This window comes from the organism of the source record quoted next, unplaced genomic scaffold (genome assembly GCF_019419815.1).
Source record: "Pyrus x bretschneideri cultivar Hongxiangsu unplaced genomic scaffold, Pyrus_bretschneideri_v1 Contig3, whole genome shotgun sequence".
Lineage (NCBI taxonomy): Eukaryota > Viridiplantae > Streptophyta > Magnoliopsida > Rosales > Rosaceae > Pyrus > Pyrus x bretschneideri.
The window spans coordinates 12251683-12269367 of NW_025999612.1; the positions used below are offsets into that span (position 1 = coordinate 12251683).

Consider the following 17685-nt stretch of genomic DNA (forward strand, 5'->3'; position numbering starts at 1 on the left):
CCGTAGGTTAGGTGGAGACAATCCCCTCTGGTAATATCTCATCCGCCAAAACACCAGAAATTAACCGAATGCAGTTTGGTTAGTTTGGTATTGCCAGCCATTTGGTTTTTGTCCATTTGTTCCATCATGTGATGAACGTGAAAAGTTGAAAACACAGCATTTATGTACAACTAGAAGAAGACATGCAGTGTTACTTCAAAGGGTGGCACGCCTTGCTACCTCACACTATATATCCTCATTGAATCCATATCCATCCGTATTCAATCAACTCTTGTGCATTAAGTCTGTATGCTTCTTCAAAATTCTCTCTCAATTTCATGAAAATTGCAGAGAGATGGGCGTAGTTGCATGATTACAAGTCGAAATATTATTGTTCATATAAAACAATTCATATAAATTCGATTTTTTTTTTTTTATGATCATTTGGTTAAATTTCGTTTTGTGTGTAGTAGGGTAAAGAGAGTAGAATTCTCTCCTCTCATAATCTCTCATCTTTCCTTCTCTTCTATTTGAACGGTTACGATTAAGTCATATCAACATTTTTTGTTGACTTCTTTATAGAGAGAGACAAAAAAGAAAGTGTGAGAGAATGGGAGTGGATTAGGAGTTAGGAGGAAGAGAATGGTAGTACAGACTAAAGAACTCATTTTAAACAAAGATTTGACTCCATTTGATAATATATCAAAATCATTTTAAACATGCAAGATTTGACTCCATTTGGTAATATATCAAAATCATTTTAAACATGCATGATTTGACTCCTGGGATGTGAAGTCGTCGAACGAACTAACGCGAAAGCCATCTTACGTGACATGATTTCGGGTGCCCTAGACATGTCAGCGACTGCGATTGTTTGGATTCTAGCCGAACTCTTGAGGCATCCTAGGGTTATGAAGTTTCTCCAACTAGAGTTCCAAACCGTAATAGGAATGGATCGAGCAGTGGAGGAGAGCGATTTGCCAAATTTGGACTACTTGAACAAGGTTGTCAAAGAAGGCGTCAGGTTTCATCTGGTTGCACCATTGCTGATTCCACATGCATCCATGGAGGACGTCACAGTTGGCCAGGATGTATTGTCAAAACGCTTTTAATGATCGAGTTAGCAACAAATACACTTTGATTGAGTCGGGGTCCCGTGATGTTGTGGATGGTTGGGAACTTGGGATGAGTGTGCCTTACCTTGTGGTTGGGGAGATGAGTCGATCGTGGTTTCCTTCTCAACTTAATTGTTATTGTGTATGTTTGTGCAACTTAGCAATTTGTGTGGTTTTCTTCTTGGCTTAGTTCTTATTGCGTATGTTTGTGCCGCTTTAGCAGTTTGTGTAATCTTACTTTTACTGTGTGATCTTTAGATACATCGTTACTGATCTTTGTAATTTAATTAATTGTTTGCAAAGAAGAATTAGTAGCGATTTTAAAAGAGACTACTACCCTCCATGATGAGTGCCTATCATCTCTAGGCAAATTCTGACCTTAACTCTTTGTCATGATCTCTATATAGTTATCTGAAAAAATTAATTCTAAATATAACATTTGTATGGAGAAAATAAATCAATCATCACTAAATAAATAAGAAAGTGGACAACATGTATTTTCTCCAATTGTTTAAATGATTTAACAAGAACGAAATCTTTTTTATTTTGTATTATATGCCAAAAGTTGCATTTTAAGAAAAACCTGGTACTTTAATAACTACGTAAGATAACTCATTAGAAACAATGTTACCTACATTTTATATATTCTTCTCTTTTTATATGAAATAAATTGCAATATTGGGTTTCTTATTGAAAAAAATTGTATATACATAAACACAAAATCATTTATGTTGACAAAATACATGTAAGTATTGTAATCATATCTCATATTTGCACTCAAGTATATCAATGTAACGTAGGTGCAATATAAGATTTTACCCAAGTTTCACCGAAAATGTTACGCACATGCTTTAATTAGTTTTGGCAAAATTCTATGAAAATTTTACAAGACCACTTTTTTCGCAGAATTTTTTTTTTCCACACCACAAGCTTGTTGAAATTCTTGCTAAACAATGTAAAGAAGTTTGGAAACGATACTAATTAAGGTTTCCTTACTGGCTTTGCAAATCGCATTTTTCACAAAAATTGTTGCTCCAATTTTTAATCGGTTTTTCTAAATTAAGAAACAACAATTCATTTTAGAACTAAGCCGATCTGTTTACACAAGTGTATGTGTAAACTCCATATAGTCAGTACACATACAATGTTTCGTACGTTATCTTGAACTAGCCTCTTGTCACACGCGTACGCATGTGACAATTGGCCTTTGTACGTTAAATTAAAGTTTTATTATGATTTTTTACAAAATAAATTAAGAAATTCAAGTTTTTTCTAGTTATATATTTTTTATTAATAATATTTTTGAAAATAAATTAGAAGTTAAGCATAAACCACCCACTAACGTGGGGTTTTGTTATTTTTTTTCTAAGGTATAAAATTTTAAATTCATTCAAAATTAATAAAAATTGTTGAATCATTTTAACTCCTTTTAATTCAACCGTAATTTTAAAAAAATTTAAAGACAATTTATTGTATTTTGAATGTTTCATTATTTTTGGTTGTTTCCTTTATATATATAGAATAGATTTATATAGATAATAGCCATCGTCCCTTAGGTTTGGTGGAGACAATCCCTCTTGTAATATTTCATCCGCCAAAACACCAGAAATTAACCTGCATGCATGCAGTTTGGCTACTTTTGGCTACTGTACTACGAGAACATGAGACATGCAGTGTTACTTTCAACAGGTGGCACGCCTTGCTACCTCACACTGATCCTCATAGCAAGTCCATCGGGAGTGGATAGCTCGATACCCAGCAGCCAAAATGGCCCGGCATCTAGCCAATTTGCTCCAGCCTAGCCTAATAAGTTGGCTCACAGCCCAAGATGTCTTATAGGGCGACCCAAAATGTGCTAAGCCAAGGTCCGGGCTATGTGATGTCATGCCGACGCCAGAGTGGCGTCACATACCGTTTTAGATTTTTTTTGCACCAGGCACATGCAAAACACAAGCACGTCTGACAGCGTCGCAAAGGCGAGGTCCACTATGTAGGCACAATATGGGTTTCCGGCGTGGGGACGTGGCTCCTCTGTGTCCGTTGGATTTCCAATGGCTAGTTTTCTGGACCGTTGGATTTCCAACGGTAAAATTTTTTTAAAATTTAAAATTAATGGCTACTGACGTGTCACAATGAGGACTGTTCGATTTTCAGATCAACGGTCCAGATTTTTCCGCCCAAAAAACTTTAAAAAAATAAAAATAAAATGTTGTAAATTAATAATATTTTTTATAAAGTCAAAAATTAAAAATAATATTTTTTAAAAATAATTTTATAATAAAAAATAATAATATTTTAATAAAATTGACTAGGCTATTTTTTTTAGGATTGGGGATGTATTTGGTTTTTTACTATTTATTGGGATCTATCACTGTTCATTGAGTGAATTAAATAGGTTGGATGCTGGCGCATTTTTTCATTCTCTTAATTGATGTCTAAAATTATCTTACAAAAAGCTAATACAATTGGAGATGGTTTAGATTAATATTTCAATAATTGCACCCTAAGTTTATCACTTTATCTGTGTTTCCCTAGTTTTTTTTGTCTTTTGGGTTTTGCACCTAGATTTCATTCATTCGCTCATTATTTCTTTCTTTCCTTCTTCCCACCATTCTTCTTTCTTTTTTTCCTTTATATTTTCTCCACAGCTCAAGCACAAATGCAAAAACTAAAAATCAAATAGTCATCAAACGAATTCTTAAATTTAACTCTCTTAAAATATATTTTTTCTCTGGAACTCTCTCATGTAGCAACCATCTCACTATTTTTTTTCTTCTTAAAATACAATGATATGTTTACACCAAAGGGTGAGACAATAAATCGGTATCAAACTTGTCATTCATGAAATTCGAACCTAAGACCTCTTACTTACAAGTGAAGGGTGGTAAAGGAGAATATTGTGGTAGCAAATAAAATCCGTCGTCTTCGGCCTAGACGAATTTCTTACCTACAAAACAAATAAACACCTTTGATCAAAGACAAAGCCACGCACCCAAAGAGTGAGGTTGGGGGTGTTTGGCCAATGGATATTCAATGCCTAAGTCAGTTTATCTGAAAATAGAGAGTTTTAGGGCTTAATTGCATAGCAAAAACTTACTAAAATTTGGTGGAGAATGAGGCATTTATAGGAGCTAGGGTCACTATGGAGGAGAGAGATCTTGCACTATGTATCATCATCCAGTTAGCCAAGGTGTGTCATTCGCTGGATGGAGTAGGAAAGAATTATCCTAAAGATATTATTGAATAGATAATATATATCTTGGAATTATCTTGTGTATCCCTGATTGAATTTGATTGTAATTTCTTGCTTGATTAAATATTGTAGTCAAATTTCATATTTGCACTCGAATATATCAATGTTACGCAAGTGCAATTAAGATATTTGCCCAAGTTTCATATAAACTGTTAGGCACATGCTTTAATTAGCTTTGGCAAAATTCTACGAAAATTTACGAAACCACTATTTTCAAAAAAAATATTTCCACACCACAAGCTTCTTAAAATTCTTGCTAGACAAAGTAAAGAAGTTTGGAAACGATAGTAAGGCCACTTCCAAATGGCATTACATTTTCCTTATTACTGGCCTTACGAGTTGCATTTTTCATGAAAATTATTGCTCATGCTTTTATTAATCGGTTTTTTCTAAACCAACAACAATTCATTTTAAAAGACTAAGCCGATCTGTTTACACAGGTCTATGGTAAACTCCATACAGTCGCCACACAGACAACGTTCTGTACGTTATCTTGAATAATAGCCATCGTCCCTCAGGTTAGGTGAAGACATTCCCTCTGGTAATATCTCATCCGCCCAAACACCAGAAATTAACCGCATGCAGTTTGGCTACTTTTTTGGTCCCCCCCCCCCCCCCCCCCCCCCCCCAAATGTTAATCACGTGAAAAGTTGAAAACACACAGCATGTATGTACATCTAGAACAAGACATGCAGTGTTACTTTCAACAGGTGGCACGCTTTGCTACCTCACACTATCCTCATTGAATCCCTATCCATCCATATTCAATCAACTCTTGTGCATTAAGTCTTTATGCTTCTTCAAAATCTCTCTCTCAATTTGATTAAAATTGCAGATGGGCGTAGCTGCATGAGTACAAGTCGAAATATTATTGTTTATATAAAACAATTCATGTAAATTTGATTTTTTATTTTTTATTTTTTGCGATCATTTGGTTAAATTTTGTTTTGCGTGTAGTAGGGTAAAGGGAGTAGAATTCTCTCCTCTTATAATCGTTCTCCTCTTTCCTCCTCTTCTATTTGAACGGTTACGATTAAGTTATGTCAATGTCATTTGTTAACTTCTTTATAAAGAGAGACAAACAAAGAAGAAAGTGTGAGAGAACTGAAGTGGATTAGGAGTTAGGAGGAAGAGGATGCTAGTACAGGATAAAGAACTCATTTTAAACATAGATTTGACTCTATTTGATAATATATCAAAATCATTTTAAACACGCAAGATTTGAAGTGGATTAGGAGTTAGGAGGAAGAGGATGCTAGTATAGGGTAAAGAACTCATTTTAAACATAGATTTGACTCCATTTGATAATATATCAAAATCATTTTAAACATGAAAGATTTGACTCCATTTGGTAATATACAATTTAAAAATGAAAGATTTGACTCCATTTGGTAATATATCAAAATGGGATGTGAAGTCATCGACCGAACTAACGCGAAAGCCATCTTACTTGACATGTTTTGGGGTGCCCTAGACATGCCAGGGACTGCGATTTTTTGGACTCTAGCCGAACTCTTGAGGCATCCTAGGGTTCTGAAGTTTCTCCAACGAGAGCTCCAAACCGTAATCAGAATGGATCCAACGGTGGAGGAGAGCGATTTGCCGAATTTGTACTACTTGAACAAGCTTGTCAAAGAGAGCGTTAGGTTTCATCCCGTTGCACCATTGCTGATTCCACATGCATCCAAGTGTGTGGTCAGATAATTTGGAAGAGTTTTACTCTTGAAAGGTTTAATGATAGTTAAGTGGACCTTAAGTTTGGGTTTTGTGACCGCCTCAATAGAATTGGACTGAACTGAAAACTGTATTGGTGAAACAGAACAGGGGAAGGCGCGACCCTTCCCACCCACCGAGGGACGCGCCTTCCCACCCACGATGCTGCTCACGAGGGACCTGACAATACCACCCCTCACGACGCCCTGATGACGCAGACAACCCACACACACTTCGAGATTGGCGGCCACGACAATTTGATATCGCCAGATCCGACGCCTGCCACGACGACTCGAGAGCGGTGCTCGCAACCCAACCGTACGACCCATCCCCGTCAAAGTGGCAAACAAAAGAAGTTAATCAAAGATGGCTTGTGCTAAAACAATAATCTTTCAAATACGATTATAATTTATATCATAACAACAAACTGTAACTGTAATTCTGGGCAACTAAAAGTAACTATACCATTAAAAACCGTGAGCGCTTCGATACTACACAACCATTTCAATATTAAGGAAAATAAAAAAAATTGCTCAAAGTTCTAAAATTCTAAAGTTCTCTAGGAGTAAATACACCGATGCTTTTGCCTCGGTCGGAAAAACAAAATAGCACCAACGTTGCCAAAAACAGGGCATCCTCCCCTTCCTAGCTCGCCATCGTCTGCAAAAAGAAAAAAGAATGCGCATAATAAAGTTTACGTTCTAAACTTAGAGGAACGAGCAGTCTCGTTTAATATTGTGGAATGACCGAGAGTGAAAATTAATGTCGAAATAAATTGGCTTTGCAAGAAAGCAATGTCAATAGAGCAATTGCATACACCCCACATAGAACACCTAGTGCAACATAAGTAGGCCGACTGCATAAAATACAATAGTAACACAAAAAACCCCGGTTGTGCAGAAACGGACTACACTCCACTACATCTACCTTAAAATTAATATCCGAAAGATGCACAAGAAACTGCAAGACGGAAGAGAACAGAACTAAAACATCACAGTACTTCTTACAACACAACAGGATATGACACCACCTACAAACCAGCATATGACCTCAACAATTAAATGTTCAAGTTATTGGTTACAAACAACCGAGTGTGATAGGCAGAAAATAACACGCATAAATTACTCCATGACCCTCTGATTAAAGAAAGCAGCCAACCTAAACGAGACAAGAAAGGAGAAAGGAGACATGAAACTGATATCACACAGATACAGGGGCAGTGTAATTTCACAAACAGTTTTAACACCATCGACTTTCATCAATGGATCAAAGACAATAAAGGAGAAAAGGAGACATCACAAACAATCAACTGGAAAGTTGAACTGTTTGTATTACTTACCCAATTAACTAGCAGATACTGATCAACTGATATGACCACTTCCGCTTCCAAAAAGATGAACCCTTAGTAGTAAGCTTGATTATCGAACCTGAGAAGGAGAACAAAGCAACCCAGAAGCATCTGCCCCAACCACTGCAAGGTCACAAACAGTACAGAGCTGCCCTTCTTGAGTTGCCACAAACCGTGAGCTACAATATGGGCAAGAGACATCCCTCTGTCCTCGGTAAATTGGTACATATGTTGCCCCACAAATCACAAATGGGTTTCTGAAATCATAGTTCAGTTGAGATTTATCAGTCATATTCCTTTCTGCAGCCTGCAGCACTTGCCGGGCTTTCTTTGCAAGACTCTCATTGGTGGGGTTGGTTTCCAACAGCCGCCTGGCAAAGTTAGCTGCAGTGGCAATGTTCCCGGCCTTATAGCAAACAGTAAGTGCACTATTCAAGGCAAGCCGTAAGTGAGGTGTTTGAAGATTGCAGTGCGTGAAATAAGCTGCAAGCTCCTGCTCCCGTTTTGGATCATCTTTCATTTCCCTTCTCTTCAGCTCGATTTGTAATCCCAGAACATACTCCTTGACTATTATAATTAACTCCTTGACTTCATCGACTTCCCTCCTAGAATCAACAACAATCAGAGGAATTGTGTGAAGAATGCTCAGAAAGATCTTCAGAGCGTCAGCGAGCTTCCCATTTGTGGTAGCCTTGTAACCAGCTTTCAGTTTCTCTTCCAACTGGGAAAAATTGAACACGAGTGCTGGTGGACCTCTCACATTTGGGGTAGCAGATACATTCCACCCCCGCTCAACCGCTAGAGATATCACCGGTGCAGATGAAAACGCAGGTAGATAGCTGTGGCTGCCAGTGTGAAGATCAAGAAACATTGGTTTTAAAAGAGCAAAGTTTTTGAATCCAAGTTGCCTTTTCAGTAAACGCATAGCAGTGTCAAAATTGCCAGCTGCTGCATGTTCAGCAGCAAGAGATGACCTCTGGGTCCATATCTGGCTTACAGGCATGCCAGTAGTTGGGGCAACAAATGAACTAGCATTTACAGAAGCCCTTGGTGTGTCAGCTTCAGGGGGAAGCTCCAAATCTTCAAGGTCCCATCCTTCCTCTTCCTCATGTCCTTCACCCATTGCCTCATCTTCTAATCCTGCAGTGACATCTCCATTTTGCAAGCCATCAATCTCAACCATGTCCAGCTCCTCACCCCAGTCACCATCAACAGCCTCATCCTCTTCATCCGCAGCTCCCCTGCCAACATTATCCAATCCACCTTCAAAAATACCTCTCGTGACTCTAAGAAGAGGCCAATCGCCACCACACACAATTGGGGTAGGGGGCATTAAAAGAGTGGGCACTTCCCCCTGCGGCAAAGTCGGAACATTTTCTCCCAACTCTGCTGATAGCCTTTCAGCAACATCATGTAGGCCATGAACTGAAGCAGTGATGTAAGCAAGGGGCAAGTGGCCAACATTCTCCAAGATCTTAATACGCTCCTTGACATTGCCTAGATACAGTGCATTGTGGAACTGACCCATGACATCATTCTTGACCTCAGCAATTTTCAGCATCTTGGACAGTTTTTCCATATTACCGGTAATGAGATAAAGGAAAGATAGCCTCTCAAAATTTTTAGTCTTCTGGTAGGCATACTCCACAATACCCGCATTGCCTTGGCGAAGAGCCTCCACCCCCAACCTATACCAGTAGTCTTTTTCATCAATGGCTGTAGCGGATGCAACTGCAATTTGAATATTCCCACTCTCCAGAGCCAGGTTAAATCTGGTTCTTTCATCTTTCACAAAATGGAGGGCAACTTCAGGAAACCCCTTCTGTTGCAGATAAGCAATCATTGCCTGCCCACATAGCTGTGAGTTCCTTATCATGCTCATTACATGGTCATATCTCTTCTTCAATAGAGATAGCTTGAAAATATATTCCGTAGCATCAATAACTATGGCCCTGTTTTTTCCATCCCTATCCAAGCAGAAGATAGTATTTCCAGAAACCTTCGTAATGTAAATAGGAACATCTAGAGTTCTGATTATTCCACTGTCTCCATTAGGGAGGCAATATTTTATGTGATTTAGAGTCGTATAAATGAAAACGCCATTGTCATCCCAGCCACCACTCTTCACACGGATTGTCTCATGAAGAGTGCACTGATGCACAAGCTTCTTGTTGGCAATGATAATGGCATGTTTGCCGAGCAAGGCAACGCTTTCCATGTCATTGGACCAAACAACATACTTGATGAAGGGGGTTTGAAGTTCAACAACAATAATTTTTTGCTGGAGATCAAATATAACCACTTTGTCTTCTACTCTACACAGCAAATTATTTGATCCAGCATAGAATATTGCATCAGCAGCAAAAGGAAGGGGGATCTTTTTACCAGCCTCATTCGCCATATTCTTAATCAAGACTTGGTTGTTCAATTTGTCAAGCACAGCGAACCTATTCCGTGCAATAAACACAGCTGAACCTCCAATACCTCTCTTTGCATCTTGCAGACTATCACCCCTACTAATGCTGTCTTTGGGTATCAAATACAATTCGTATGATCCCCCATCCAAGTCTGAAGAAATAAGAACTGCATTTTCCGTAGGACTGTAAGAAAGAGTCCTTGGACTTTGATTTAAAGTGGTGGAACCAGGGCGTCGAATTGGAATAACTTGTGTGTCTCTTTGGGTTGAAAACTCATAGTACCGCAAAAAGCGATCTTTAACGTAGAACAGAGAACTACCACTCACTGCAAAGGCTGGTCGTTCCCTCTCTAGCTTAAATACAATCATGCCACTGTCATGACCAGCTGCCAACAGATTCATTTCAGGGTGAGATGAAAGAATCCAAAAACGGTCATGCTCTCTTCGGAAAGTTTGAATTCCAGTCCGCTTCGTTACATCCCAGACACGTATACTTTTGTCCTCCGAGTTAGATACAATTATGTCCTGTTTGGCATGAAACATGACACATGAAACATTATTCATGTGCCCTCTCAATGTATCCACTTCCCAAGCCTTTGTATCTGTATACAAAATGAACAAATTGAATCAGTAACTCAAACCACTGTATCCCCTACACAATTGAAATGATTATTCAGAAGCACTATAATCTTTTCTGCCTACATAACCAAAGCTTTGCCTCTGCAATACAGATGAACAAAATTTATATTCAAAAGAAATTGTTCCATGGACTCCTATGAGACTAACATTTAATAAAATTATTTGTTAAATGCCCCATGATTATGAAAAGGAAAATAATTATCATGATACCATTCATTCGCCATAATTTAACTTGGCGATCATCTGCTCCTGAGACAATCAGAGGCAGGTTGGGGTGGAATGAAGCCCAATTGACACCACGATCATGCCCTTCCAAGACATACTTAACAACAGCATCAACACCGCCAAAAAGATCTGTGTTCATCTGACTGAGTCGCAGAATGTCATCTGCCGGTGATACGGTCTTCTTTTTCAGGGAACCAATATCCCAAACTCGGACAGTCTGATCAAGAGAGGCAGATACAACAAGGTCTTCTTTAGGATGGAATGAGGCACACATGACATAATGATTGTGCCCTGTCAACACTGAAATACACGTACGTGACTGCCAATTCCATATACGAATAGTCTGGTCATCACTGGCACTCACAATCCATGGGTACTCATGGTGAAACTGCACGGTACGGATATAATCAAGGTGCCCGAGGAGAGTAAAAAGACACCTATGCATCTTATAGTTCCAAACTTTAATCTTATAATCATCCCCTGTAAAAATGCAACACAGCTAGATTAACACATGACGCGTAACACAAAAAAGTAACATTCGTACAAATCAATAGAGCAAAGAGAGCTATCTCAACGCACTCGAATATAAGCCTTGGAAACTTTCGGATATAAGCACTCAGGCTAAGTTTGTGTCAATTTCAATTTTATTCAAAACAAATTCAAATTACGATTTTAATTTCGTATTCACAGTTGCCTCCAACCTAGATCTAATCAAACCAGATACAAAAATTACCAAATCTAACTGCGAAAAAACAAATGCATACATCAAAATCCAAACAAAATTAAAAGAAAAATAATAATTCAGATATGAATTCGGTACCTCCAGACACAAAGAGGGGCTGAGATTTGTGAAAGTGGACGCCGCGAACAGGCCCATCGTGCTCGTCGAATCGATCAATGAGCGTCCCCATACGGTAGTCCCATAGCTGGATCACACCACTGTGAAGACTCGCGAGGATCCACGGCCTCTTAGGGTGGAAGCTCAGTCCCTTCACTCTGTTACTCTTCGTTTCAAACTTGGTCAACATCTTTCACCACCGCGGTCACTGCACCCAATCGAATCGCATAAAAACCAAACAGACCACAAATTCATCAAAACGCAAAACCTAGGGGGAACAAAATTGGGAAAGATCTGAATCGAAACCCTAATTGTGATGAGCATCGTACCTTAGATCCGATCAGTGAGTGAGAGATCCGAATTTCTCACCAATGCATCCAAAACTTACCTCCAGAGGCCGATGTGTGCATGTTTTGTATCTATGGAGAGAGAAAGATGAGAGAGAGACAAATGGTGAGTTAAATTTAGATAGAGAAGACGGATTTTATTTACTAATTAATTTTATGGCGTTGTTCTGGGTGATTGTGGCCGTCAGATTGGTATTGGATGGACGTGATCGAGTGGAATTGCGTCACCTGAGTATTGGGCGAGATGACGGTGGCCGTTGGATTGGAATCCGATGGACGTGATTAAGTAGAAGTGCGTCACCCGAGAGAGCAATTGACTTCGAGTTACGACAATTTTTTCGCAAAATATACAATAACCAATTGGAGTGTGATATCTACACATTTTTTTTACATCTCCCACATCTTTTTGGTTTTCGGATGTCAGAACAGATAAATTGAAAAAGATTAACAGAAAGAAATTAACAAGGAATGTGTGAAAAGTAAAAAATGATGTATAGATAGCACATCTCTAACCAATTTACCACACCCAGTACCCACTAGCTGATAGCCTAATGGTAAAGGACGGACTGATAGATTTCCCTCAAACTCAAAACTGGAGGTCTCAGGTTTGAATCCCGCTGCTGGTCTAGAAGCCAGACATGTGGCCAAAGAGAGGCTGAAATGCTTATGTGAATCTTCCCAACCCCCAGGAGGGATGGATAACCGTGCCTTACCACTAGTCATTTTCGTCATCTCTTCAAAACTTTCATCAAAATAAGTCATAATAAAAGGACCATTAATACAAACCAGTATTCCAATTGCGTTAAAATTGAAAAAGTTTTGCTACAATTTTCTCATTTTAATTTTTCATATTTACCTCTCCATTCAACCTCAAGTATGTGGCATGTGCCTCATTTGAACGTAAGTTTTGACGAAATTAACGAAAATAACCATACCTGAACATTTTGATGAATTAAAAGACTACTGGTCACAAATTTTTTGTTGAAGGACCATTACTTGAATGGTTTTGCTAATACCGTGAGACTCTTAAGGAAAAGGAAAATCATTCTTCGCAACCCATTACAAAGGTGAAGAAACTAAAATCCAACGCCACATTTGGATACAACATTACTAACACTGATGTGAACAAATGTACTAAAGAATCAAAATCATGGCAAATCGTTCGAGCGTACGAAAACCACCTCCGAGTCACAAGAGGGTAAAAGATACATCTGATTTTCGTGGTCCACAAAAAAAGTAAACAAGGTGCAAACTAAGGACTACCTCGCTAGCTAGTCATCATGACCTGTTCACTTGACTGAAGGGCTTGGCTAGCAAAGGACCTTACATCAACGTCGGGATCCTCGCTAAGCTCAACCAAACAAGGACGAATAGTTTTCTCCACCACCTGCGCAAAGCGTATTATGCATAAGTCCCTTCAGTACTTTCACTCGATCTGCATATTGTGTTTTGAATCTTATGCTCGTGTGCGTTCGGAGTATCAAATGAAGAGATTTTTATTACTTACCGACTGATCAACTATCGGAATAATTGACTGCAACACCTTAGCCACATTGAACTTGATGTTTGGTACCCTACAAGAAGCAACTCTCAGCCCAACGGCGCAAATTAAATCAAACAAGAAGCGTAATTTAACTTAATAGCTTCTAATCTATACCTATCTTTTGATGCAGTGACTACCACCGGTAGAAGCTTGGAACAAGTGATTTCTGATCCCAAAACAGGGGCAAGTAGGGAAATTGCATGTAGAATCGTCATCCGATACAAATAGTGGGGGTTGCTAATCATTTCCAAAACCTGTCAAGAGATTTCCAATTTCAACTGTTTAGTTACCATGTCAAGAGATTTTCGAATTCAAAAGAACACTATTCAACAATCCAGTCCCTTAACAAGGCTGGGTCCGATAACCATGTTTAGTAATATGTCACTACAGCTTATTAGACATAACCATATCTAATCTTTTCAGAATAAGGAAAAGAAAGAAAGAGAACCTGTGGGACTATATGCTGCATTGCCCAATCAGGGCCAAATTCTTCTGCAAGGCGCTTCAGATTATTAGCAGCTGCATCGCGTATTGAGTAAACCTACCATCATCATCAGAAGTTTTGTCAGTAAAACAGATCTAAAACAAGGCAAGACTGCATCACCGATTACAGTTTATATAATTTGAAACGGCACCAGCTGTCAACCACCCAGAAAGAAGAATCCTATGTTTTTACTTCATAACCAGGAAACCATTATAGGCAGCAAATTCATTGTTTATGATGATGAAAAAGAAACAATACAGGCATCAACACCACTCCTTTTCTTGTTCTTTTTGATTTTTTGAGTCGAGATAAACGCGAGATATAGAAACATCATTACTCAAAACAGAAGCCGCACTAACCTTATCATTTAACCACTGCATGCAAAGAGACCCAAGCTTATCATCAAAAAACCCGACGCCCAACTGACTTGCCAATAAAGGAATATATTCTATTATCGCAAGCCGAACCCTCCAATGTCTATCCTCTGCAAGTTCAACAATTGCCGGCAACAAAGACTGGGACAGCAGATCAATCCCAATTACCTGCATCAACAAGTGATATATCCACAACTTTTTCAAATTCAATATGAAAACTTTAACTAATACACTTAATGACTATGATTTCAGAATTTAAAGCCTTTCTTGCATCTCTCTGAAAACTCCAACAATTGAGTTGCTCATGTTTATACTATGTTCCTTTGCAAATGCTAAAATTTCCTTATCAGATCATCATTACTGTCTGTAAAAGTAAAAATTTAGCACCATACTGCAAAAGCTTTTTCTGATTCATCAACATTGCTTTAGCACAAATGCTAGCTATGTTTCATATAAAAGCAGTACACTACTAAACAGGTCTACCTTCCTAGAGAATCCAAAACAAAATTGACTACCACACAGTCCAACGATCACATACTAGTATGTACAATATACAAAATCTTATGTTTAACACCACCAGTTCGATACACACAGAAAAAAGAATATGTAAAGCATACAGATAGAAAAACTTGTGACAAACCTGGTTGACTTGATCAAGCTTGCTGATAATATTCAATCGCACATCAGGGAACTCGTCTTTTAGAAGAGAGAGAAAAATAGGCAGCAGCTGCTCTATGGTTGCATCCTGCAGCCACCAAAAGAAAGTAATAATGAGAGGGAGAAAAATTATCTTCAAAGTAAGAATTTGAATTCAATACGCCCCAAAATTTTCTTGCCTTTCCTAAAACTGGTGCCATTCCCATTATTACTGATGCCAATGCAGAACGAACGTGCTGGGAAGAATCTGTTGACAAGTCCTACGGCAGGCAAACATAATAAGTCATATCATTTTCATACAAGCAAAAGCTAAATGGTATTTAGAATTGCCTAAAAACTTCAACAACAAACTGCTTAGGGAAAATATAATCCACACATTAGGTGAGATGTGTAACCTTTACAAAAGGAAGGATCTGCTGAATGGCAAGTTCTGGATTCAAAATTCGGCAAAACTTAGTTACTTTTCCTGCAGCAGCTATTCGTACTTCAGCCTCATTATCCCGAAGAAGCCGAACATATGCAGGCACCAGGTCCGACCTAATATATACCAACATCACCACACTCATCAATTAATTTAGAACTCAACAAAGTAGGTAGAGAGAGAGATCGGGCAATTGATTCACATTTACATAATTACAACATCCTAATCCAAGTAATACAGTATTCACAATAAAAGCCAAGCCACAAAATAAACTGACTACCTTGTAGCTTCTGGACCAACAGCTTCACACAGCTCGTATAATTGATTCGCAACCATGTACCGAACACGCCAAGACTTATCCTGGTCCAAAGAACAAGTTTGCATCATGAATATTGGCGAGAGTACATCTAATATTGCAATTTATATAATTCAGAATAAACAAAGTGTAAAGATTGCTCATTACCGCATGCAATAATAACACTAAGAAATATGATATACCTGTGAAAAGTTAACAATGACAGGAAGAATATGGGCCACACATTCTTGAGGTTCCAACAACTTCCCAAGAGCTGCACAACCCTCAACAGCCAATAACCGAACAGAATCCTGATCTGAAAACAAGATTCATCAGGAAAAAGTTCATACTAAATACCAATGCTAAGATTAATAAAACCGTCTTTAAGAAAAAGATAGAATATTGGTGTATGATAATAGAATTTTATGCAAGAGTGAGAAGAGACACATACCATCCTGCGTCAAATCCTCAAATATAGACATTATGTCAGCTTTGAGGTGCACAGCTTCTACAGTCCCGGCAAATTTTCCCAGGTTAGTTGCAGCAGATCTCCTAACCATGGGCATGTCATCTTGGCACAGTTGACTGTATGTCGTCCGTAGTTCCGTTTTTAAAGTTTCTGGGGCACTAGGATAAGCAATATGAAACAAACCACAGGATGAAACTCGGGCTGTAAACCACTCTCCGGCAGCAAGTCTCTGTATTCAAAGTGATGCATGGAGAGAAATACAGATAAGTCATTCCAATGCACTGAGGTAAAGATTCTCATAGGGATAACGTGAACAAAATATAAGTTCTAGTGGATTTTGTGAATAATTACATTTTATGAACTGGGAAGAAAATAAAAGAGATAACGAAACTTTTGAATTGTGAACCTACTACCATGGCATTTTATATACACTCTACAACCCAATCCGCCAGGTCAAACCACAGGATCATGTGTCCAGAGTGAAAGCGTAATGAGAAGGCAAACAACTACAATTAAATAATGGAATAGGACCAAATCATCTAACCTTAACTAAAGGAATGAAATATTCAACCAAGTCCTTTTCTCTCATCTGCCCGCCAATTTTACACAACGAATCCACCGCTTTGTCCCTCACACATGTCTCCTCAACAGTGCAGAGCGTTTCCAAAGGCGGGAGCAGAACGTTGGCATGATCCACACCACCCACATAGGGGATAAACACCCCCAACTCTTCCGCCATTGCCAGAAGCACTTCATCATCGTCATCGTTGTTCTCGCTGAGGAAAGGAATCAGCTCCTTCCTGGTCCTCTCTTCTCCGAGTGCACGGGCAATCGTGGAAATCCTCCGGATTGAGTTCAAACGGAGCTTAATGTCTTCGTTCTTCAGCTCATCGATTAAAACGGCGATCGGGTACAAAGTTTCATCAACCATAGCCATCTTTTCTACAAATTATGCCTCTAACTGAAATCAAAACAAAAATTCCCAACAAACTTAAGAAAAAATCCACTTCTGCATCAAATACAGGTAACAATTTTCGATTGTTTTCGACTTTTCCCCTAACTTTTACTCCCTAATTGAAACGAATTCCATAAATTCCTCTACTTGAAGAAAGAGCTACGGACCCTAATTCAATTAAACAATGCTTAGCAAAAAAAAAAAAAACATATCTCAAGCGATTTCCAACAAGATCCATAGAATAAAGCGCAAACACGCAGATTGAGAGAGAGAGAGAAGAGAGAGAGAGAGAGAGGAGAGAGAAGTGGATTACCTGAGGGCTTTGTTTGCAGAGCTTCGATCTAGAAGGATACACTGTTGGAAATGGGACAGATCTTTTGGGTGAGAAACCAGAAGAGGAGAGAGAGAGAGAGAGAGAGCGAGCGAGCGAGGAGAGAGAGTATTGTTTCCATTTTGTTTTTTACCAAACATTTTACGGTGGAAAGGACCGGATCCTGCCCGACCCGATTTTCATTTTCCGTGTCCTAATTTGGGCAGCACCGGATCCGGTTTTCCCCCATTTTTGTCTCTACGATTAGTTTTAGAAAGTCAAGTCTAATTTCTTCTTTTTTTTT

At 38.7% G+C, this 17685-nt stretch overlaps 2 protein-coding genes across 2 annotated transcripts; both read right to left on the minus strand.

Moving 5' to 3' along the window:
- Positions 1-6437: 6437 nt before the first annotated feature.
- LOC103938683 (coatomer subunit alpha-1) lies at positions 6438-12013 on the minus strand. The gene is made up of 5 exons (XM_009348716.3): positions 11856-12013; positions 11509-11734; positions 10674-11168; positions 7400-10426; positions 6438-6720 (listed from the first exon to the last, which is right to left on the minus strand). The coding sequence occupies exons 2-4, from the start codon at positions 11714-11716 to the stop codon at positions 7479-7481; spliced, it is 3651 nt and encodes a 1216-aa protein (XP_009346991.2). The 5' UTR covers positions 11717-11734; positions 11856-12013; the 3' UTR covers positions 6438-6720; positions 7400-7478.
- A 932-nt stretch (positions 12014-12945) lies between these two features.
- Positions 12946-17532, minus strand: LOC103938694 (serine/threonine-protein phosphatase 2A 65 kDa regulatory subunit A beta isoform). The gene is made up of 13 exons (XM_009348725.3): positions 17385-17532; positions 16661-17077; positions 16099-16345; positions 15851-15963; positions 15633-15712; positions 15327-15468; positions 15111-15191; positions 14915-15019; positions 14260-14442; positions 13865-13957; positions 13531-13670; positions 13381-13447; positions 12946-13260 (listed from the first exon to the last, which is right to left on the minus strand). Exons 2-13 carry the CDS (start codon positions 17051-17053, stop codon positions 13141-13143), a joined length of 1764 nt encoding a protein of 587 aa, XP_009347000.2. The 5' UTR covers positions 17054-17077; positions 17385-17532; the 3' UTR covers positions 12946-13140.
- Between the last annotated feature and the right edge of the window lie 153 nt (positions 17533-17685).

Excerpts from the sequence above, each read along its gene's own strand:
- LOC103938683 (XM_009348716.3), bottom strand. The coding sequence starts at position 11,716 with ATGTTGACCAAGTTTGAAACGAAGAGTAACAGAGTGAAGGGACTGAGC. Across the intron at positions 11,169-11,508 it reads GCCCCTCTTTGTGTCTGGAG|GGGATGATTATAAGATTAAA; the intron begins GTACCGAATTCA and ends GCATTTTTACAG. Across the intron at positions 10,427-10,673 it reads TAAATTATGGCGAATGAATG|ATACAAAGGCTTGGGAAGTG; the intron begins GTATCATGATAA and ends TTTTGTATACAG.
- LOC103938694 (XM_009348725.3), bottom strand. The coding sequence starts at position 17,053 with ATGGCTATGGTTGATGAAACTTTGTACCCGATCGCCGTTTTAATCGAT. Across the intron at positions 15,020-15,110 it reads TGGCACCAGTTTTAGGAAAG|GATGCAACCATAGAGCAGCT; the intron begins GCAAGAAAATTT and ends TGGTGGCTGCAG. Across the intron at positions 13,958-14,259 it reads TGCAGTGGTTAAATGATAAG|GTTTACTCAATACGCGATGC; the intron begins GTTAGTGCGGCT and ends TGATGATGGTAG.